This window comes from Salminus brasiliensis, chromosome 18 (assembly GCF_030463535.1).
Source record: "Salminus brasiliensis chromosome 18, fSalBra1.hap2, whole genome shotgun sequence".
In the NCBI taxonomy this organism is placed as follows: domain Eukaryota; kingdom Metazoa; phylum Chordata; class Actinopteri; order Characiformes; family Bryconidae; genus Salminus; species Salminus brasiliensis.
Window position 1 is genome coordinate 16,938,122 of NC_132895.1, and position 18,497 is coordinate 16,956,618.

The window sequence follows — 18,497 nt, forward strand, 5'->3', positions numbered from 1 at the left end:
TCCTACTGAAGGTCCGCTTTCCCGGCAGAGGACTTTGCATAAAATCCAGGTTTGCTGTGTGGTCTTAAAAGTGACAGACAGTGACGATTTTAGAGGAAAGTTTCACCTATTAAAAAAAAAGAATTAATTAATTAATTAAAAAATAAATAATAATATAACTTTTTTTTCTGGTACTCTACTTCCCACCCCCAGTGCCCACATTTTCTAAAGTTTATGCACCAAAAATAAAAAAATCCTTATTTATTTATCCTAGCACGTATTAAGACTAATACGTGCTATTTAAATGACCTCAGTTCTGATTGGCTGCCTAAAGCAGTGTGGGTGGACACACTTCTCACAACCTCAGCTGGAATGCATGTGAATACATATCGAGCATCCCTAACATTAAAACCACAGACGTGAATAACATTGATTATCTGGTTACAGTGGCACATGTCAAGAGGTGGGATATAAACCGTGTCCAAATGTTTGCGGACACGCCTTGTAAGGAATGCGTTTAGCCACTTTAGGTTGAACCTATTGCTGACACAGATGTGCAGATACGCATACAGGCAGCCTAGTCTTCTAGACGTCTAGTCCATGTAGTGAAGTTTTGCCAATAGAATAGGACTCTTTGGAGCATATGCACATGAACCTATTGGCATCATGTCTAATGTCTAATGCCAGGCATGGGCTAGAGGGGTATAAAGCCATCCAGCATTTAGCTGTGGCGCAGTGGAACTTTGTTCTCTCACTAATGCTCTTGTCGTTGAATGCAATCAAATCCTAACAGCAATGCTCCAAAATCTTGTAGAAAGCTTTCCCTGGACAGATAGGTAGATAGGCAGAGACAGTTACTCCAACAGAAGCAGGATAAACGTCTTTTTAAAGATCCTTGATTTTGGAAGCAGCAAAAAAAGAGCAAGTGTCCCAATACTTTTGTCCAGATAGAGTGTTAGGCAGTAAATGAACAGTCGGTTCTTGAAATTGATGTGTTGAAAGCAGGACAAGTGGGCATGCATAAGGATCTAAGCCACTTTGATAAGGGCCAGATTGTGATGGTTAGACGACCATGTAAGAAAGGGCAACCGGTGAATCGGCAACAGGGTCACATGAGCGCCACCATATTGGTGTAACAGAGTGCATGAGGACAATGTTATCCTAAAATATGGGCACATAAAGCAGTGTCCCATACGTGTACACCTGTTTCTGTTGAGTGGGTTTTATATTTAATACTAATATAAACATTAAGAGGGAACATTGAATTTAGGCACTCCAACAAAATCACATCATCATTGTGTTTAACAGCTGCTGACATCCACTGTTGGCAAACATTTGTGCACAGAATACCTGAGATTGTTGGCATTCAGCTGCATATTTCTACAACAGTGGCAAAGTCACACATTTCCACTTTTATTGCAGAAGGGATGCTTTGTTTCATACTATGCCACAGAAAGCAGACGATGAGCTTATTTTATTGGTACAGCGTTCCCAGGCTGTTATTGGCTAACGTTTGTTCTCAGAAGTCTAGGGGAGCACATAAGAAAGAAAGACTCGATAGTTGAATGAACTGTCAAACAGTACGCAGAGGTTCAGCAGAAGAGTAATTATATGATGTGCTTCATCATGGTCACATAAGCAAACTGCTAATGCCTGACAATTTGGCAAACTAGCTGCTCTAGCAGCACTCTTCATAAGCTAGAACTTGTCTGTCTGGCCTGGAGTCTTGGCATTACATCTTACAGGGAGCACTTTAAGAGAAAGGCTTGGTCCAGTTTTACACACGGCACATCTTAAAACAGCTGGCACACCTCCCGGCTGCCGGGTACCGGCTGGCACACCAGCTGGCACACTTCCCAGCTGCCAGGTGTTGGTTGGCACCTCAGACAGCACATCCTAAAGCAGCTGGAACTTCAGCTGACACATCCTAAGCAACCAGAATGTCTTAAAACAGCTGGCACACCAACTGGCACATTTTCCAGCAGTCGGCAAACTATTCGGCACACCATTCGGCACATCCTAAGGCAGCCAGCACACCACCCAACTAATGTTGATTCAAAATCTTGATTCTAGGGTACATTTCAGCAGTGCTGGACTCTCTACATGAGTTCATGAGCAGAGTCCTGGTTCATTTAGTTTTGCTAGTTCTGAAGTTCATCTAGCTTCTTATTTAGAACACATACTGGTTGCTTGTTAAGAATCCCCTGGTAAATGTGTTCCCAGTTTATGGCCCAGTAAGATCAATTATTCACTGTTGTTGTTTAGGAACGTTTTTAGATCAAGATTTATTTTAATATTTTTTTTCTCTGACATTACTGTTGTATTTATAAACCCAAAACGAGCTGTAAATTTAGCTGAAATTAAGATATCACACTCTCCGAGGACTGATATTATAGTTCGTTAACCTAATTTACATATCGTCGCTGTCAGAAAAATGTCAGCTTTACAGGAGAAGGAAAAAACCTTAACCTTCAATGTAAGTCAAAGTAAAAATATCATTTTGTGGCATTTCTGTTCATCCGTTCATCATGTAATTATTGAATGGCACACGTACACACAGCGTACAGCAACTACCAGAGCCACATTACGTAAAAACATGAGATAACCGGCTTGGATATGAGGAATTTACGCACGGAGCTGAGTTGCACTTACACCAACCTAAAAAAGAAATCAAGCAAGTATCTATAACCGATCTCCTCCGCACTAAGAATGTCGTATCACCCTTTCTGCGCGCTGTTTGTGTTAAAGTTAGAGTCTCAATGGCGCGATGATGACTCCTTTAATAAACAGACTGACTGCGTGTGTCAGTTATACAGGGATAGGGGTAGATAGGGAACCTTGTTACACTGAGATGTCATTAGTGCACTTTATAGTCTAGATCTAAGATCCGTTTAAATAAAACTAACAGCAGTTTTATTTTCTGCTGTACCCTGAATTATCCATGGTTAAAGGTTTAGATCCATTCCATCCAATCAGATTAACAAATTGTAAATTAATCGACGTTTCGATGTTATTTAAATTACACACACACACACACACACACACACACACACACAAAAAAAAAAAAATATATATATATATATATATATATATGGATATGAGGAATTTACGCACGGAGCTGAGTTGCACTTACACCAACTTAAAAAAGAAATCAAGCAAGTATCTATAACCGATCTCCTTCGCGCTAAGAATGTCGTATCACCCTTTCTGCGCGCTGTTTGTGTTAAAGTTATAGTCTCTCTCTATATATATATATATATATATATATATATATATATATATATATAATCTAAGTGCTTTCTAGTGTGTTTACGCATCGCTACCTATCTGGTGCGCTTTTACGCGTCTGGTGCGCTTTTACGCGTCTGGTGCGCTTTTACGCGTCTGGTGCGCTTTTGCAGGTAAGCAATACAATGGAAAACGTTACCTGCTGCATATCAGCTGCGTTAGGACAACTATTAACAATTCTGTACTCTTCACAGCTCTCACAATGTTTCTGTCACCAGCTGTGGATGTTTTCTTTGGCTCCTTTCTTGATTGTTTTCCTTCCCTCTTTTCTCAGCTTTGACAATGGCCTACTTTTCCCCTCTGTTGATCCTCTGTTGTTTTATTCTTTTTTAAACAACAATTGGGAGAGTTCACAGAGTTCACAAATCCAGGACTCAAACTAAGAGTAGACTTTTTAACAGTCATACCTGGGCAACCTTAAACAGTCACATGTTTTGATATCGTTGTTCTCGTAGGTAAGATAGATTGGTGCCATGTTCCAAGTTGTTTTACGCATTTAAATCTAAAAATCATATAAAATGTTAAATTCTCATATTCATCACACCAGTACACCAGTACTAGGTCAGCATAAACCAGCTGATCTACATAGATTGAAACTAAAACATTAAACATTAGACACATGCCTAAATGTTGACACTGTTTACTTTTCTTAGCCAGCCTCTTTCTGTTGCAGTGTAATACTTTTTGTTCTTGCTTTGTCTTAACATGCTGTATCTCATGCTTACATATGTGTGCTGGCTGCTTTTGGACATGCCAGTTGGTGTGTTGTTGCTTTATGATGTGCCAGTTAGTGTGCTGGGTGCTGTGAGATATGCCGTTTAAGGATGTGCTCATTGGTGTGCCAGCTGCTGTAAGCCAATTTGTGTGGCAGCTGCTTTAAGATGTGCTGGTTGGTGAACTGGCTGCTTTAGGAGGTGCTGGTTGGTGAACTGGCTGCTTTAGGAGGTGCTGGTTGGTGAACTGGCTGCTTTAGGAGATGTTGGTTGGTGAACTGGCTGCTTTAGGAGATGTTGGTTGGTGAACTGGCTGCTTTAGGAGGTGCTGGTTGGTGAACTGGCTGCTTTAGGAGGTGCTGGTTGGTTAACTGGCTGCTTTAGGAGGTGCTGGTTGGTGAACTGGCTGCTTTAGGAGGTGCTGGTTGGTGAACTGGCTGCTTTAGGAGGTGCTGGTTGGTGAACTGGCTGCTTTAGGAGGTGCTGGTTGGTGAACTGGCTGCTTTAGGAGATGTTGGTTGGTGAACTGGCTGCTTTAGGAGGTGCTGGTTGGTGAACTGGCTGCTTTAGGAGGTGCTGGTTGGTGAACTGGCTGCTTTAGGAGGTGCTGGTTGGTGAACTGGCTGCTTTAGGAGGTGCTGGTTGGTGAACTGGCTGCTTTAGGAGGTGCTGGTTGGTGATCTGGCTGCTTTAGGAGGTGCTGAATGGTGCTGATGTACCAATATGCGTGCTGGCTGCTGTAAGGTGGGGGACAGGTGTGCTGCTACTTTAAGATGTTGATATGATGGGTGATGTTAGATGTGCCGGTTGGTGTGCCGGCTGCTGTACAATGTTGGTTATAGAATGTCAAAAACCCTAATAAGATCACATCACCAGCTCGCCTTTCAGTGACCAGTTACTTATCAGGACAGTTCATTGAGATTCAGGACGGTCAGGATATGTCCAGGACAGTCTCTTTGCTGACAAACGTCACAGCCTGTGTTAACACTCCTCCAGAAAGCGTCAGCCGCGTGGTTGTTTTTACCGCGAGGTGGCGGCATTGCTCCATTAACTGAGAAATGTGCCAATAAGCGATCCAGGTATTAGTCGAAGGCAAAAAACAGTACTGTCTTCGATAACGGTGGGCAGCGGATACAGAGAGACTCAGCCATGTGTTTCACAGTCGTGCTCGATCTCTAACACGGAGCTCGAAAGCTGAGTGAAGACCCTTCACGCTCTGAGCAGCAGGACCTCGATTTGCTTCAGCAGAAATCCGGAAGACTGCTGTGTGTCGTCTGGAGAGAAGTGAGGGCGGAGGGGATGGACGTGTTTTACTGAACTCGCCTGTTCGGACATCGGTGGGTTATTCTGGAAACTATGAGGAGGTGATAGAAAAAGTTAGTCTTCTCCACGGAGCTGAATTAACTGCTGTTTTAAACTTTAATATGAAGATTTGAGCTGCTATGCAGAAGTATCAGCAGCATCCGGGTTTAAAGTTTCCAGCCGAGTCAGTCTCATCCTCGACGTAATCTGGTCCTCAGTGGAGCTCCGCTCATTCTGACCTGAACCCCCTGTTAGGTACCCCGGTCCTCCTGCTACCTCTGGAAGTTTTACGTTTTTACAGGTAAAGTTTTTTATTTATTTATTTATTTACGTCGGAAAGATGGTTTAGTTTAGCTTAAACGTCGATAACCTGTTGATGTCCGTCGGTGAGGTGTTGTATTTATGTGATCTCTGAGCTGGTCTGAGCATGTTTTTCCGAATAGAGCAAACCATGTGATTTTATCATATTTATTATATATATATATATATATGGTCACATGTGACTGCTGGGCAATAAATAAATAAATTCATACATATGGTGTTATAGTGTTATAGTAGTTGTTGGAGGTGAATGGGTTACTGAGTAACCTAATGGAGATTTCATAGATGCATTCCGGCTGGCAGCAAGCCTATATTTTGTAATGGCCTTCATGAGAGCTACATGATGATTTTCTACTAATGTGAAACTTTTAATCCAGTTTTAATCATTTAGAGTTATCGGTTACCTGTTTGTCACCAGGTTCAAGGCATTGGTCTCATATTGCTCATCAGCTGTAACTTCCCAGAATAGTGAAGAGAGACCTTTAGTGGTTTTTAATATTTCTTCCTGTTTCTGTCTTAAGGTCAGCATGGACTCAATAGGCCTTGCATGTGTGAGCATCGCCTGCCTTTGTCTCTTGTGGAGGACTGCAGCAGATCAGCCAATACTTACAGACCACCTACGTTCACACAGCGGGCTGTCAGGTAAGAGATTGGCAACTGCAGGTTTTGTAGTACTGTGTTAAAAATAGGCTACAAAATACGATCAATACCATGAAATGGCTGCAAGAAGGTATAGAGGGTAGGCACTGATGTCACGCTCACGCTGGATCATGGCCACTTTAGTCGGAATGAGTGGCAAAACGTTGTGCAACGTGGCTGCGTTTATTAGGGAAAATGGTCAAACGGGGAATAAAACAGGCGATTATCTGCTCAAGTTAAAGGCAGTTGGACTCAACAGTGGTCAACATCCAAATTTCCAATGATCATGGACATAGATGTGTAGCCAGGAACATGTTTAGAGGAGAAACCCCCCATATCTGAGCGCACAAGGTCAGGTGAATGATCTCAGGAGTGTTTTCGGCTGTTTTCAGGTTTGCTTCTCTTTCTATTCAAACCTAGCATGTCGCTAAACTCGCAACTACGGTGGTCTCGTTTTTTCCCCTCACTTGTTTTCATAGCTAAACATCAAACAGAGCTCCCACACATGTCGGTGCCTTGATTCCAGTTATCTCTGCAAATTGCAGCAATCAAAACATTAGGAACCTCCAAACTTTCAAACTGAAGAACCTCCACACGTCGCTCAAGGATCTAATTGTTTTAACAGTGTACAACTCGCACACGATTACTCAGGGCTATAAACTTCCTTATGTGTTTTAGCGACACACCCCATAAAAGCCAACAGTTGACCTGGGAAGTAGTTTGGCTGAGATGAAAATGCATTAACAATCTATGGCTACTACAAGTTATGAAAAAAAAGTATCCTTTACATAAATGTTCTTACTATGCTTAGATTATTACAAGCCCGGCAGTGGGCCGTGTTAACGTCATAGTAGTGCTGTTGAGTGTCAGCACACTAATAATCAATGCACTTGAAGAGAGCTAAAGAGGAACAACTATTCTTGTACTTTGATATAAATTGCATTGTATTGTATATTAAATATAGTCTCCACCATTTTCTGTACTGGGAATATAAGGACACAGGATCTTGTGGCACAAAGGTGACGCAAAAATGGAGCCAATCAACGAATCCGTATGTCATTAAGCCCTCCTACCGAACAGTTCTGTGGCCTCAAGTACGGTTAGCAATCCGCACCGAACCATGTCCGTGTGAAAAGCCACCGGAACAATTACCTGCCGTGCTCAGAACCGTTCTACCCTGCTGTGGAAAAGCGGCCTTTGTTTGTTTCCAGTTTAGCGAGCCAGAGCTGATTATAAACACCAGACATTTTTTCCCGAACCTTGAACCTTCCTAGTAGAAATCCAAGACTTTTCAGCACTGCCCATTGAAATCACTAAACTGTAGAAGTTGACAGCCCCATAAATGCAGTGTAACACTTTTGATGTCATGTAGTGACTATGGCACAGTTTAATGGTCTGTAACATATAATAACTTGGGCAGCCTTATACTCAACACAAGCCCCCAACCCCTTATCAAGCATCAGACTAAGACAGTTAATATCATCCCTGTGCCAAGTTTCCTCTCTGTGCTCCATACAGGAGTATGAAAACCTCTTGTGCTTATTTTCTAATTTTAACCTTCCGTTTACATTTGAAAATACCTTTAAATAAAAGCCTAATTCTTTTGCTAACAGTCTGCTGCTTCAGAAACGCAGGACTTCATGCTGCACAGGCCTGTTGAGTAAAAGGCCGATCGGGTAATGGGGTAGAGAGAGACCGTGTTAATGTCCACTGGAATGCACAAAGCAAACTTTTCCTTTTTAAGGAATTCTGTTAGCCAGTCTTTAGCCGGCTTTGAAGCATAAGGTTGCGCGGCTAACTCAATGTTATCTGTTAAGTTGAAAAATAAACATCTTTTAATAGAGGGTAATTTAACTAAAGTTTAATGCAAAGTCTATGGCTCAGATGTTTCGGCTTATTTACGCTCTTATCTGTTCACCCAAAACTGTAGGATCATGTAATGTTGGTCATGTCTGCTGGTCCATTAACCTTGTGGTGCTTGTGTTCACTGTATGTATTATTGTGACAGTGATGTATGAGGTTGTGATCTATATGGTTCTATCTGATGAAAGGCCTTCTGAGACCCATAGGCCCAGCAGCTGATCTCAACCATATGTTAGTGTTTACTGGGGCACTCTGAGAATGTCCCCTGCCTTTACTGTAAAGCCCAACCCTGTGTATTGTATGCGTATGATTATGATCTAAAGATTACTTAATGATTAATGATTACGTGGTGGCTCAGCAGTTAGAGCGCTGGGATATCGATAACAGGGTTGTGGGTTCGAGTCCCGGGCTCAGCAAGCTGCCACTGTTGGGCCCTTGAGCAAGGCCATTTACCCTCTCTGCTCCCCGGGCGCTGGCGTTGGCTGCCCACCGCTCTGGGTGTGTGTGTGTACTCACTGCCCCTAACACATGTGTGTGTGTGAGTGTGTGTTCACTACCAGATGGGTTAAATGTGGAGGACACATTTACGTGCAAATACGTGCACCTTTACCTTTTCAATTCAAGCATGTCAGAGTGGGACACGTTTTCAGACCCAGATGCAGGAAGATTACATGATGCAGAGCAGTCCACCCCAAAAACTGCACTTTCCAAGAGACCACCGTGAATGCTCCAAAATGAGTCCAGTCTTTTACACTGGAAGTTAAGAAAGTTTTTACTTCCTATAATGAAGCTATGGTTTTGGAGATACAAGGTTTTTGCGAGAAAGCAAATAGAATTCATGAGCTGCGTTCCAAAGCTATGGTTTATCGGCCACTATGTCATAGAAAGACCCTTTCTATACAACCTAGAAATGCAGCCTGTATTTAGAGCAATTTCGAGGAAGCAACTGATGTAACCTTCCTGGCCCTTGGTTACCCACAGTTCACGTAAAATTCTAGGAGAAACCAAACACTACCCCAAAAAACAGCAGAAAGTAAAGCCTCTGGAGCAGAGTTTGTTTTAAAATGTTAGTTATTATATTTATAATTATTAATCCATTAAGAAATGAAAATCAAGAGGCATAGTGTATGGGGCTCCAAGTTTCGCGCCACCATTGCAAGAGGCGGGGCATTCATGGTCACGCCACCGCACTGCCTTGCTACAGTGTTCCATTTGTTTGAACAATGAACTACTAAGAAGGGGTCTTCGTAGGACAGTCCTACGGTGGTCCCGCCCTGCCTCGGCTGCAACCTAAGCTTTGGAACGCAGCTATGGTTTCTGTGATGTCATGAAAGCCAACACATTTACATATCTTCCTAGTCATCCTACAGCAGTTCAGCCACGCCCCCTCTCACACTGAAGGTCTATCCTGGACTGCTTTGTAAATGAGGCACAATACAGGGCATCCAATCAGAATAGTGACCATTTAAGCATATCAGTCTCTATTCACTGATAGTCAAAATCAGCAAACTGATGCTGGAGCAGATAAGCATGAACCTACTGGCACCATGCCAAATGTCAGGCATGGGCTAGAGGGGTATAAAGCCCCCCAATATTGAGCGGTGGAGTGAAGGTGTTCCATTCAATACTTATGGGATGAGTTGGGGAGTTAGGGATTAGTTGGGATGGTGATCTTGTAGTTACATGCAATCAAATCCTCACAGCAGTGCTCCAAAATCTAGAAAGTCTTCCCTGGACAACAGAGACAGTTTCAAAAGCAGGATAAATGTTTTGTTTTTTTTTTGTATCCATTTTTGTAAACATTAGTAGTTTATTTCGTTTCATTTTGAAACAAAGAATAAACAGTTGTCCCAATACTTTTGTCCATATAGTGTACATCTGCCCTATCAGCCCATTCACAATACGGAGCAGCCAGTTGGCACAGAGATCACTAACATATCACCACTGTCGGATGAAACCCTCATATGTCCAAAATAGCAGCTTTGCAGGAGAAGGAAAGAAACCATGAAGAATTTTGGAGCATTTCTATTGGTCCATATATCAGGAAATTTTGTTACAATGTAACAAACAACTGCCAGATTCAATTTACTTTTGGTCTCCATAACAGCAAACATGGAGATAGGAGGGTTTTGCATGACAGTGATGACATTTCAACGGTGCAAAAACAACCTGTTTAGTTCTAAGGAATTAAGAGAAGTTAGAAAATGGTAAAAATGTAAAAAGTAAAAATGAGTTGCTTTTGTTATATAAACCCTCATATTAGGATAAGGGTTCCTTAAAGCGCAGTATACATATTCTGGAGCCTTATATTTGCACTAAACCTTTATCACAAAGATTACTAAGCAATCGCTTACGCCCCACAGTCCCAGATGTCAGCTACAGTATTGAAAACGTTTCACCATAAGAGAGGAAGTGGTTTGGAATCCTGTGCTGCTTATTTTACATTGCACACACTTTGTGGAGCAGTGCTCTGGTTATTTCAGTGCTAACTGTGTGAAGGTTTATAGAGGTTCTTGTTTACTTTGTGCCTTCATTATGGTCCATAAAGACCTGTTTGCACACACTAACATTGACTGATGAGGGATCCGCTAGTACTGAGCCTTACTCTCAAACTGAATTCTCCCAAATGTCAATATAATGTAATCACATGTTAGCTTGTGAATATTGACATAAGCTGTTCATAAATATTCGAGTATTGCTCTTTGTATACCTTAGTCTCCATGTCGGTTGCCTACAGGGCTATGGCGAGAGCAGATTCTCAGTTCGGTGGCTTGGTTGCCTTAGCTGTGTTGACTTGAGCAGCATAGGGAACTTGGGAACTATAGGGTACACAGCTCCCATAGAGTTTTTACAACTTCTAGCTGTTGTAGGAAGCTGCCATTCTAGTAGGTTCATTATTGCTGCCAGAGCTGTCTCTTTCTCTCATAGATACTTCCACAGTGGTGCTCTTAGTCATCGTTACATGGAGATTTTTCCCCACCACCACTTTAGTGCCACTTTGATAAGCAACAGTCATGCCGTCAGACAGCAGTCTTCAGACAAACACTTTTATAAGGCATTATCACAGACACTATCCTCAGAGGAACAAACAATCATCCTGCAAGTCCCACGCTAATGCTGGATTCACTCAGTGCTAACAAAAGCAGAAGAAGGGTACAGCAACATTAACAATGGTGTGCAGTTTTTATGGGGCAATACCAACCTCATATGACCCCACAGAGTACGCTTCATCAAAGACTACGCACGAGAGGAGAGCTGTTCAGGGCCTTGTTCAAATAATAATGTGGATACCTTATTTGGCTTGCCTGTATGTTGTTCTTTTCTTCGCCAGTGCCTCGCCGCTGGAGGGGCGTGTCAGTCTACAATGCAGGACTCATGAGGAACATGTCAGTTATGGAGTCGTAAATTTAAAGAAATGTTAAATTAATTATCTCTAATTCTCTGTTTTACTGTTTTAAGATAACTGATTAAACTATATTTCGCTATAAATATGGAGAATAGCTATTAGCGATAAGCTTTGGAGATTCTCAACCATGGTGTGCAGACAGAACTACACATATAGGCACATACCGGTTGTGCACGGACAACAGCTTTTTTGCTTTTGCCTGATTGGTCAGAGTGGCGAGTCTGCCCTGTGTAATTTGCATAAAGTTGAAGCCAGCTCAACTTTTATCGCCAAGCCATGATTTATGTGCATGCATCCTGCTACTACCCATTGAAAATGAAGGGGCAATAAGAGCAAATGTTCAGATGACTACTTCAGGCACACTGGATATGTATCCTAACGTGCCAAAGAATGCATTTGTTGAGTATTTTTAGTTGTTGCTTGTAACAGTAGTAAATATGTGAACATTTGGTTGGGGAGAAAAATGCTGAAACACAATGTTTTAGGCCTATTTACAACCCTGTTATTTTGCCTCAGACTGAAACACTCAAATTTTCCTTTTATGGACGGCTCAGATAAAAAAATGTATCATAGTAATCTTGTAATTATTCCCAAATCTTACCAGACAGTACTGCTGTTTTGTTGTAGCCTCTCAGTGCATTCAGCAATCTGGAGAGCTGGTTATCTTTAAGCCTTGCTAAAACTCTCTGCCTGGATTTGGCTTTCTCAAGGCTTACCTGTAAATGTATAAGCCAGCGTTTCCCTTTTGACATGTGTTTAGCTTCAGTTTGGTTCAAAGATGTAAGAAGTGTTTCAGCCTAAACTTTTTTTTCCTGTATTTTGAGGCAGTATACGAGGTACTCAGTCAGATTTTAGAAGTCTGTTTTATTATAAAGTATTAAAAATGGCAAATTGTCATTATGACTGTTTTTAGTAAATTAACCATACATTACATGAACCTCTAGGGGTAAAATAGGGTATGAGCAGAGCTGGGCAATATTTTAACATATCGTGATGATTTTTGTTATTTTGATAACAGTATGCTTTTCTAAGCAGATGGAGGATACTGTTTGTGCTTAATAAACACTGATCAGCTGCAGGTTTCATTACAAACAGTGTAATTAGACTGGTATAATTAGGTGAAGTGCAGCAGATGTTGAATAAAAATCACTCTGTTCAGTACGGTGGAGGATCTGAATAGTAGCTTTTAAGAATCTGCCACTACTGGTGTTTTTAGTCTGTGATTACATGTATTGTACTAAATATTGAATATCGTGAAAACAGTAATTAAATATCGTGATATAGTATTTTTACCATATCGCCCAGCCCTAGCTATGAGAACTTTAACCAACAACAGTAGAGTGTTTTTAACGTATATAAATTTTTAATTGTTTAAAAATAGGCATTTTCCTTATTGACTGGTGGACCTGTCAGTATCAAAGCATTATATTTGTACATATACAGTTTATACAAAGTTAATGTTAACAAATAGCAGCAAATAACAGCCAGTGTTTCTCTTGTCACAGAGGAGAAACTGAATGAGTCTTGCGAGCTTACGTGCCTGAGTTTGTCCAGCTGGGTCAGAGGACAGTGCTAAAGGGACTCATTAAAGCTTCATCCTCTGGGTTGTGAAGTGCCCTGACAGTTGTGGTTGTGAGCTTAGTGGTTTTGCAAGTGCACTGTTGCTTCTCTTTTCTTGCATGCAGTACGTTCTCGTGGCTCCACAAGCTCCAGCTGTTTCTTAAGATGTTTTTAAAAGGCCCTGCTTTTCATTGCCACCATCTCTACTCCTGATTGCTCTTTTCTCTCTTGCTCTGTTGTCTCTCAGTCTTATCTTTCTGGACGCACTCCAGTCTGAGGCAGCGGAAATTGTGCTGTAATTGTGGAGATGGATTTTTTTATATTCCGTGTTCCGGTGAAAAGCATTAACTTATCCCTCATGCAACAAAAGCAACTACTGGTGTATATTGCTGACAGCACAATATGGACAGAATACTAGTATTATGATCATATTACTATGTGTTGTAATTGCAGTATGTATTGCAGAAAATACACATACATTGATGACTCATGAAATGTGATTAGCAAAATGCCTTGGGATTTGTTAGAGGCTGATTTGCATTTTGCAGTGTTGCAATCAGTCCTAGAAAATGCATGGTCTAGGTATTTCTGGTATAATTTCATGATGAAAGGACCAATAGAAATACACCAAAAGGACTTGGCTTTTTTCTATTTTTTCTTTTACAATATAGCTCAACACATAACTATCAATCACACAACAACCTATGTATATAGCTGTCCTATTAAGTTATCTTAAAAATGCTTGCATGTACACACATAGACCTTGTGCAGAAAACATTTTGGTCATCATCAGTCTCAACCTTCACACATGTAAAATATGTGAAACATAGAACAAAACATTTTTGCCAGACTGTTTAAAACATGGTTCTTCATTGTCTATTCTAGCTTATCAAATCTCTTAAAAACAAATGATCATATATAATATATGTGATACCTGTTGTATGAAAATCCCTCACCCACTCTTTAACATCTGTTTTGCTGAAGCTCATTTGTAAATTTAACTTGCTGTTCTGAATCAGAGCCCATGGGATCTCTTAGTTTCAGTGCTAATGGAAGCAGGTTGTGACACACTGCTCATAATGCACTCTTACTCTAAAAGATCTTTACGGTCTGTGTTCCAACACATCACTGTTTATTTAGAAGGGTTTTTTTTAGTGCAGTTTTGTTTTTTTCCACTGTTGGGTTTGGAGTTTGGTGGGATTTTTTTGGAAGACGCCGAATCAAAGTGTTTAATATAATTAAAAACAGTCACAACTAGGGATACCCCTTCCCACACCCTTGCCCCACACAAACCAAATTCCCTGCAGTTAAATTAGCATTTTAAGGGGAGAGTTTGGTGGAAAATGACGTCAACATGATCTATTTCTTGCCCCAGATGCAGACGATCAGCTAAGACATGTTCAGTGTCTGCTTTTTGCTTCTTTAGTTGGGAATGGAAAATGGTTGGCTAATGTTAACAACAACAGCAGGAGAAAAAAAATCTTAACTTATCAATAAAGTCAATGTAAAAATAATTTCATGTCATGTTGGAGTCTATTGGTCCATTCGCTTGAAGTATTGATACAATGCAAAGAGTCTACATCAGATTCAAATTCAGTCAAAAACTGAAAACCAGCACAAACTTGTTTTAAATCATAAATATGATGGTCAACCAGCACCAGACTATATAAACCAGCATTTGTTCTGTTTTTCAAAACTGCTATGCTGGTCAACCAGCACCACCATGCTAGCATAAATAAGTACCTAAAAATTTGTTTTGCAAATCAATATGGTTTAGAAGACTGTATGAATTGCGTCTACAAAAAGTTCTCCATGCACACAATATGGACAAAAGTATTGGGACACTTGCTCATTCATTGTTTCATCTGAAATCAAGGCTGCTTTTGCACTGTTTTTGAACTGTCTGTGCTGTCCACATAAGGCTTTCTTCTAGATTTTGGAGGATTGTTGTGAGGATTTGATTGCATTTAGCCACAAGAGCATCAGTGAGGTCAGGGTGTTGGATGATCACCACCCCATCTGATCTTCAACTCCCCAGCTTTTCCCAAAAGTATTGGATGGAGCTCCAACATACTAGAGAACACAGTTCCACTGCTCCACAGCTCAGTGCTGAGGGGCCTTATAAACCTCTAGCCCCCACCTGGTATTAGCCTATAGGTAACGTTTATGTGCTCCAGAGAGTCCAATAAACTTTGTGTGTGCATTTGCACATCTGTTTCAGCAATGGGTGCAACTTAAAGTAGCTGGGTGAAACTAGGTGTCCACAAAGATTTTAAAATTTTTGTAGTTGAATGCTGGGCTAGTCATTTGAGAAACCAGAACCACTATGACCGTGGCTCAATGTTTAAATTCAAAGTGGAATAGTACTACAAGGTGGGACACAGTGAGAATGATAATAGAGTTCTAATTTTAGCTTAAACCTTAAACAAGGTCTGACCATAACTTTTTTGTTACTAAACCGTCTCTTTAAAAAATATTTACGTAGCTTTTTAATAGGTGTTTGAATCAACTAAATAAAGAGTCTAGTGTGTGTTAGCAACTGTAGCCTTGCATTTTATTTATTTATTATTATTATTTTGTAAAGTAAAGATTTGTCAGCAGATGTCAGATATCTGTATTTGTCAGACTGACCTACTGCATATGGGCTAAGTGATAAATCCTGTTCATTTGATGATTAGGGGAACTATTCTTTTAAGGCCAGATGGATTCCGTTTAATCATCCCTTCCATTTACTCCATTTATTTTGTCAGGACATGCTTCTTTTTTATGGCATGTTAAGACAAAATTTAGTTAAGTGCGATTAAGTGCAAATGTGAATAAATTGTCACCGTGCACCATGAACAGTGCTTTGTCTCCATGGTCTGATATCCCAGATCAGATGTGTTTTGGGTGTTTAAAAAGCTTGGGTGTATACTGTGTGCCTGCAGTGGTTTTAGGGGGTTGTTTACTTTGCCAGGCACTGTGCGGCCTTGAGCTTGTATACAGTTCTGATCAAGCTTTGAAGATTATTTGAGTTGTCATAAGTTTGTATATATATATATATATATATAGAGAGAGAGAGAGATATAGATAGATAGATAGATAGATAGATAAATCTTTGGTTACCATCACGTCAAATATCTGTAGTATAACTGGAACAGTTTGATATTTGCAACTAAATGGACTGCTGCTTTAATGTCCGTGTGAATAGCGCAGGTGTATGATGAGTATTTTGAGCTGCAGTGGCAATTGTGGTTGTGTGTTCAGTGGTTTTTCAAGCGCATTGTTATTTTTACTTTCATGCAGTTAAAGCAGTTCAGCAAATGCGGACATATTCATGCTGATCTGCTCTTCTGTACTTTTGAATAACTACCTTTTGCATTGTGTGTCCCATCATGATTTCAGTAGCCCAGCGGCTATGTTGTAGTTAATGTCTATAAATAGAGCGAAATGTCACTATCTGGTTCTTAGGGGCTCCATCACTAGGTGCATTAACTGGGTTTTAGAGCTATCCCTTTACAATAGCCTCTGTCACTGGACTCCACAGGCCAAGCTGTTAGAGCTATTTTTACAATGGGGCTTTAGTAGGCTTTCTGTTTCTTTATAATTGGCAGGATACAGTAAAGTAACAGAAGATTCTTAAGGATGTTGGTAGTAGAGTAAACCACTTACTAATAAAGATGTTAATTGCACCTGTAGGCTCAAAAGATCAGGTGTAAACCGTTTTAAACAAGTGTTTTTATTTGTGTCTTTATTAAGCTGTATTGATTTAGGCATTTAGGCTTTCAGCATTTTAAGTCAAGCCAAGACATTGTACCTGAGAGAAGTTCTACTCAAACGAATCTGACACTGAGTTGAAATAGTGTCATTGGGTTGGTAAATAGTTTTTCAGCTCATGTCCGAGACTTACAGCCATGTTGTCTGCTATCATCATTATAGGATGTCTCAAATCAAAAGACTCCTGGTTTTAAAAGTTAAAGAAAACATGAACACAAAACTGGCTGCCACTAGTTGCTCAAACATTTTGTACGAGCCTTTATCAGATGAAGATACTTTGAAGGAGAAGAGCATTTAGTGCACAGTTTTGTATATAACAAGCAGATCAAATGCGTCCGATTTGAGTCTGAAACTGGAACAAAAGGCTTAATGCGTTGGGCCTACAGTGTTGTTCCAAATCTGAATGTCCATTTATCATAAACTGGAAGGGCTTTGTTGTTGTTTTTTTTGTTGTGTGAAAGTTTGAGCCTTCCTGGTTAAAATATGGGGTTGTAAATAGTTATGCGAGTAATAGGTGATAAAGAGTTTGGGTGTCTTGCATGGTCAGTATGTAGAAACAACTCTTTTTGTCAAGTATCGCAGCTTTTTCAAGCCAGCCAGGAGTCCGTTAATTCTTGTGTTGGGAATGTATACCCATACATCCTTGCACTGATCTTTTGAGGCCTATCCATTGAATCATATTTCGGTTAAAAGACTGTGAGGGCCATGGAGAACCTTCAGCTTGTATCTCTTGAGGTAGTCCATTGAATGAGAATGTTTTCTCTTTGTCTTCATGCCTTTTGGAGAGCAGTTCATCTTCTACTCTAACTATTCACAGTAACATCCATTTTGACCAGGGGTGCCGGAACGTTTGTAAACTGTTGCTTTTAAGATATAAAGATATTTAGCCAAGACATTCGTGGCTCCTTAGGAATGTGTTCTGATAATAAATCTGAGCTTATGTAACTTATATTTATGGTTTGCTTGTTTGTGTCATATCTTGCATATCTTGAGCTTGCTTTTCAACGGAGAATGTTTGAAATGTATGACCTCTACAGTCCTAAATTTGTTGAAATGTTTTAAAAACAAACTCCAAATGTCCTGACGTCTAATTTATTTAATCTTAACTTTCCTTCCTTTTCTGCTCTCTCTCTTTCTCCCTCAGAGCTGTGTGAGATCGGTGAAGTCCTGTGTCAGGATGAGAATGCTGTGCTGAGTTTCGAGGCCCTTCGTAGCATCCACAAAGACATGGATGATGATGCGGATGGCAGTGTGGACGTAACCGAGACGGATGAGGTGAGGGCTGATGCTTTTCAGATGTTTGCATGTACTGTATTCTCTGACAGAAGAAAACTCTGCACATCATCTTTTATGAACTTGCTGTGCCTGAAGATCAAAGTCTCCTAAGCCCTTTCTCAGTGTTTGTTCAACTAACCAGATCTGAAAGTTACTGACGATCATGTTTAGCATGTTTTTGCATCAACATCTGTGTCTAAAGCACTGTTGAATCACTTTGTGTAAGCAGAGGATTGGCTGTGTAATATGTAGACTAGTTTCTATGGGATATAAGTATGTGTGTAATTTCCCACTATTCCCCACAGATAGCCTGTTCTGAAATGTCCTTGCATGGATCTTCTCGTCACTGTCATGCAACTGACCCCAACTGACACTCAGTTCTAGAATAACAACAC

The 18,497-nt window shown here is 40.5% G+C and overlaps 1 protein-coding gene across 3 annotated transcripts in view; it reads left to right on the forward strand.

The window, feature by feature from the left end:
* Positions 1 to 5,057: 5,057 nt before the first annotated feature.
* stim1b (stromal interaction molecule 1b) overlaps positions 5,058 to 18,497 on the forward strand; it is a 40,662-nt gene continuing 27,222 nt past the window's right edge. Inside the window, exons 1-3 of one of the 3 annotated variants that reach the window (XM_072662594.1) lie at positions 5,058 to 5,583; positions 6,125 to 6,245; positions 17,972 to 18,102. In XM_072662594.1, coding sequence (XP_072518695.1) covers positions 6,131 to 6,245; positions 17,972 to 18,102 — 246 coding nt within the window. In that variant the 5' untranslated portion in view covers positions 5,058 to 5,583; positions 6,125 to 6,130. The remainder of the gene's footprint in view (positions 5,584 to 6,124; positions 6,246 to 17,971; positions 18,103 to 18,497) is intronic. The other 2 variants (XM_072662596.1, XM_072662595.1) reach the window with 2 other exon arrangements.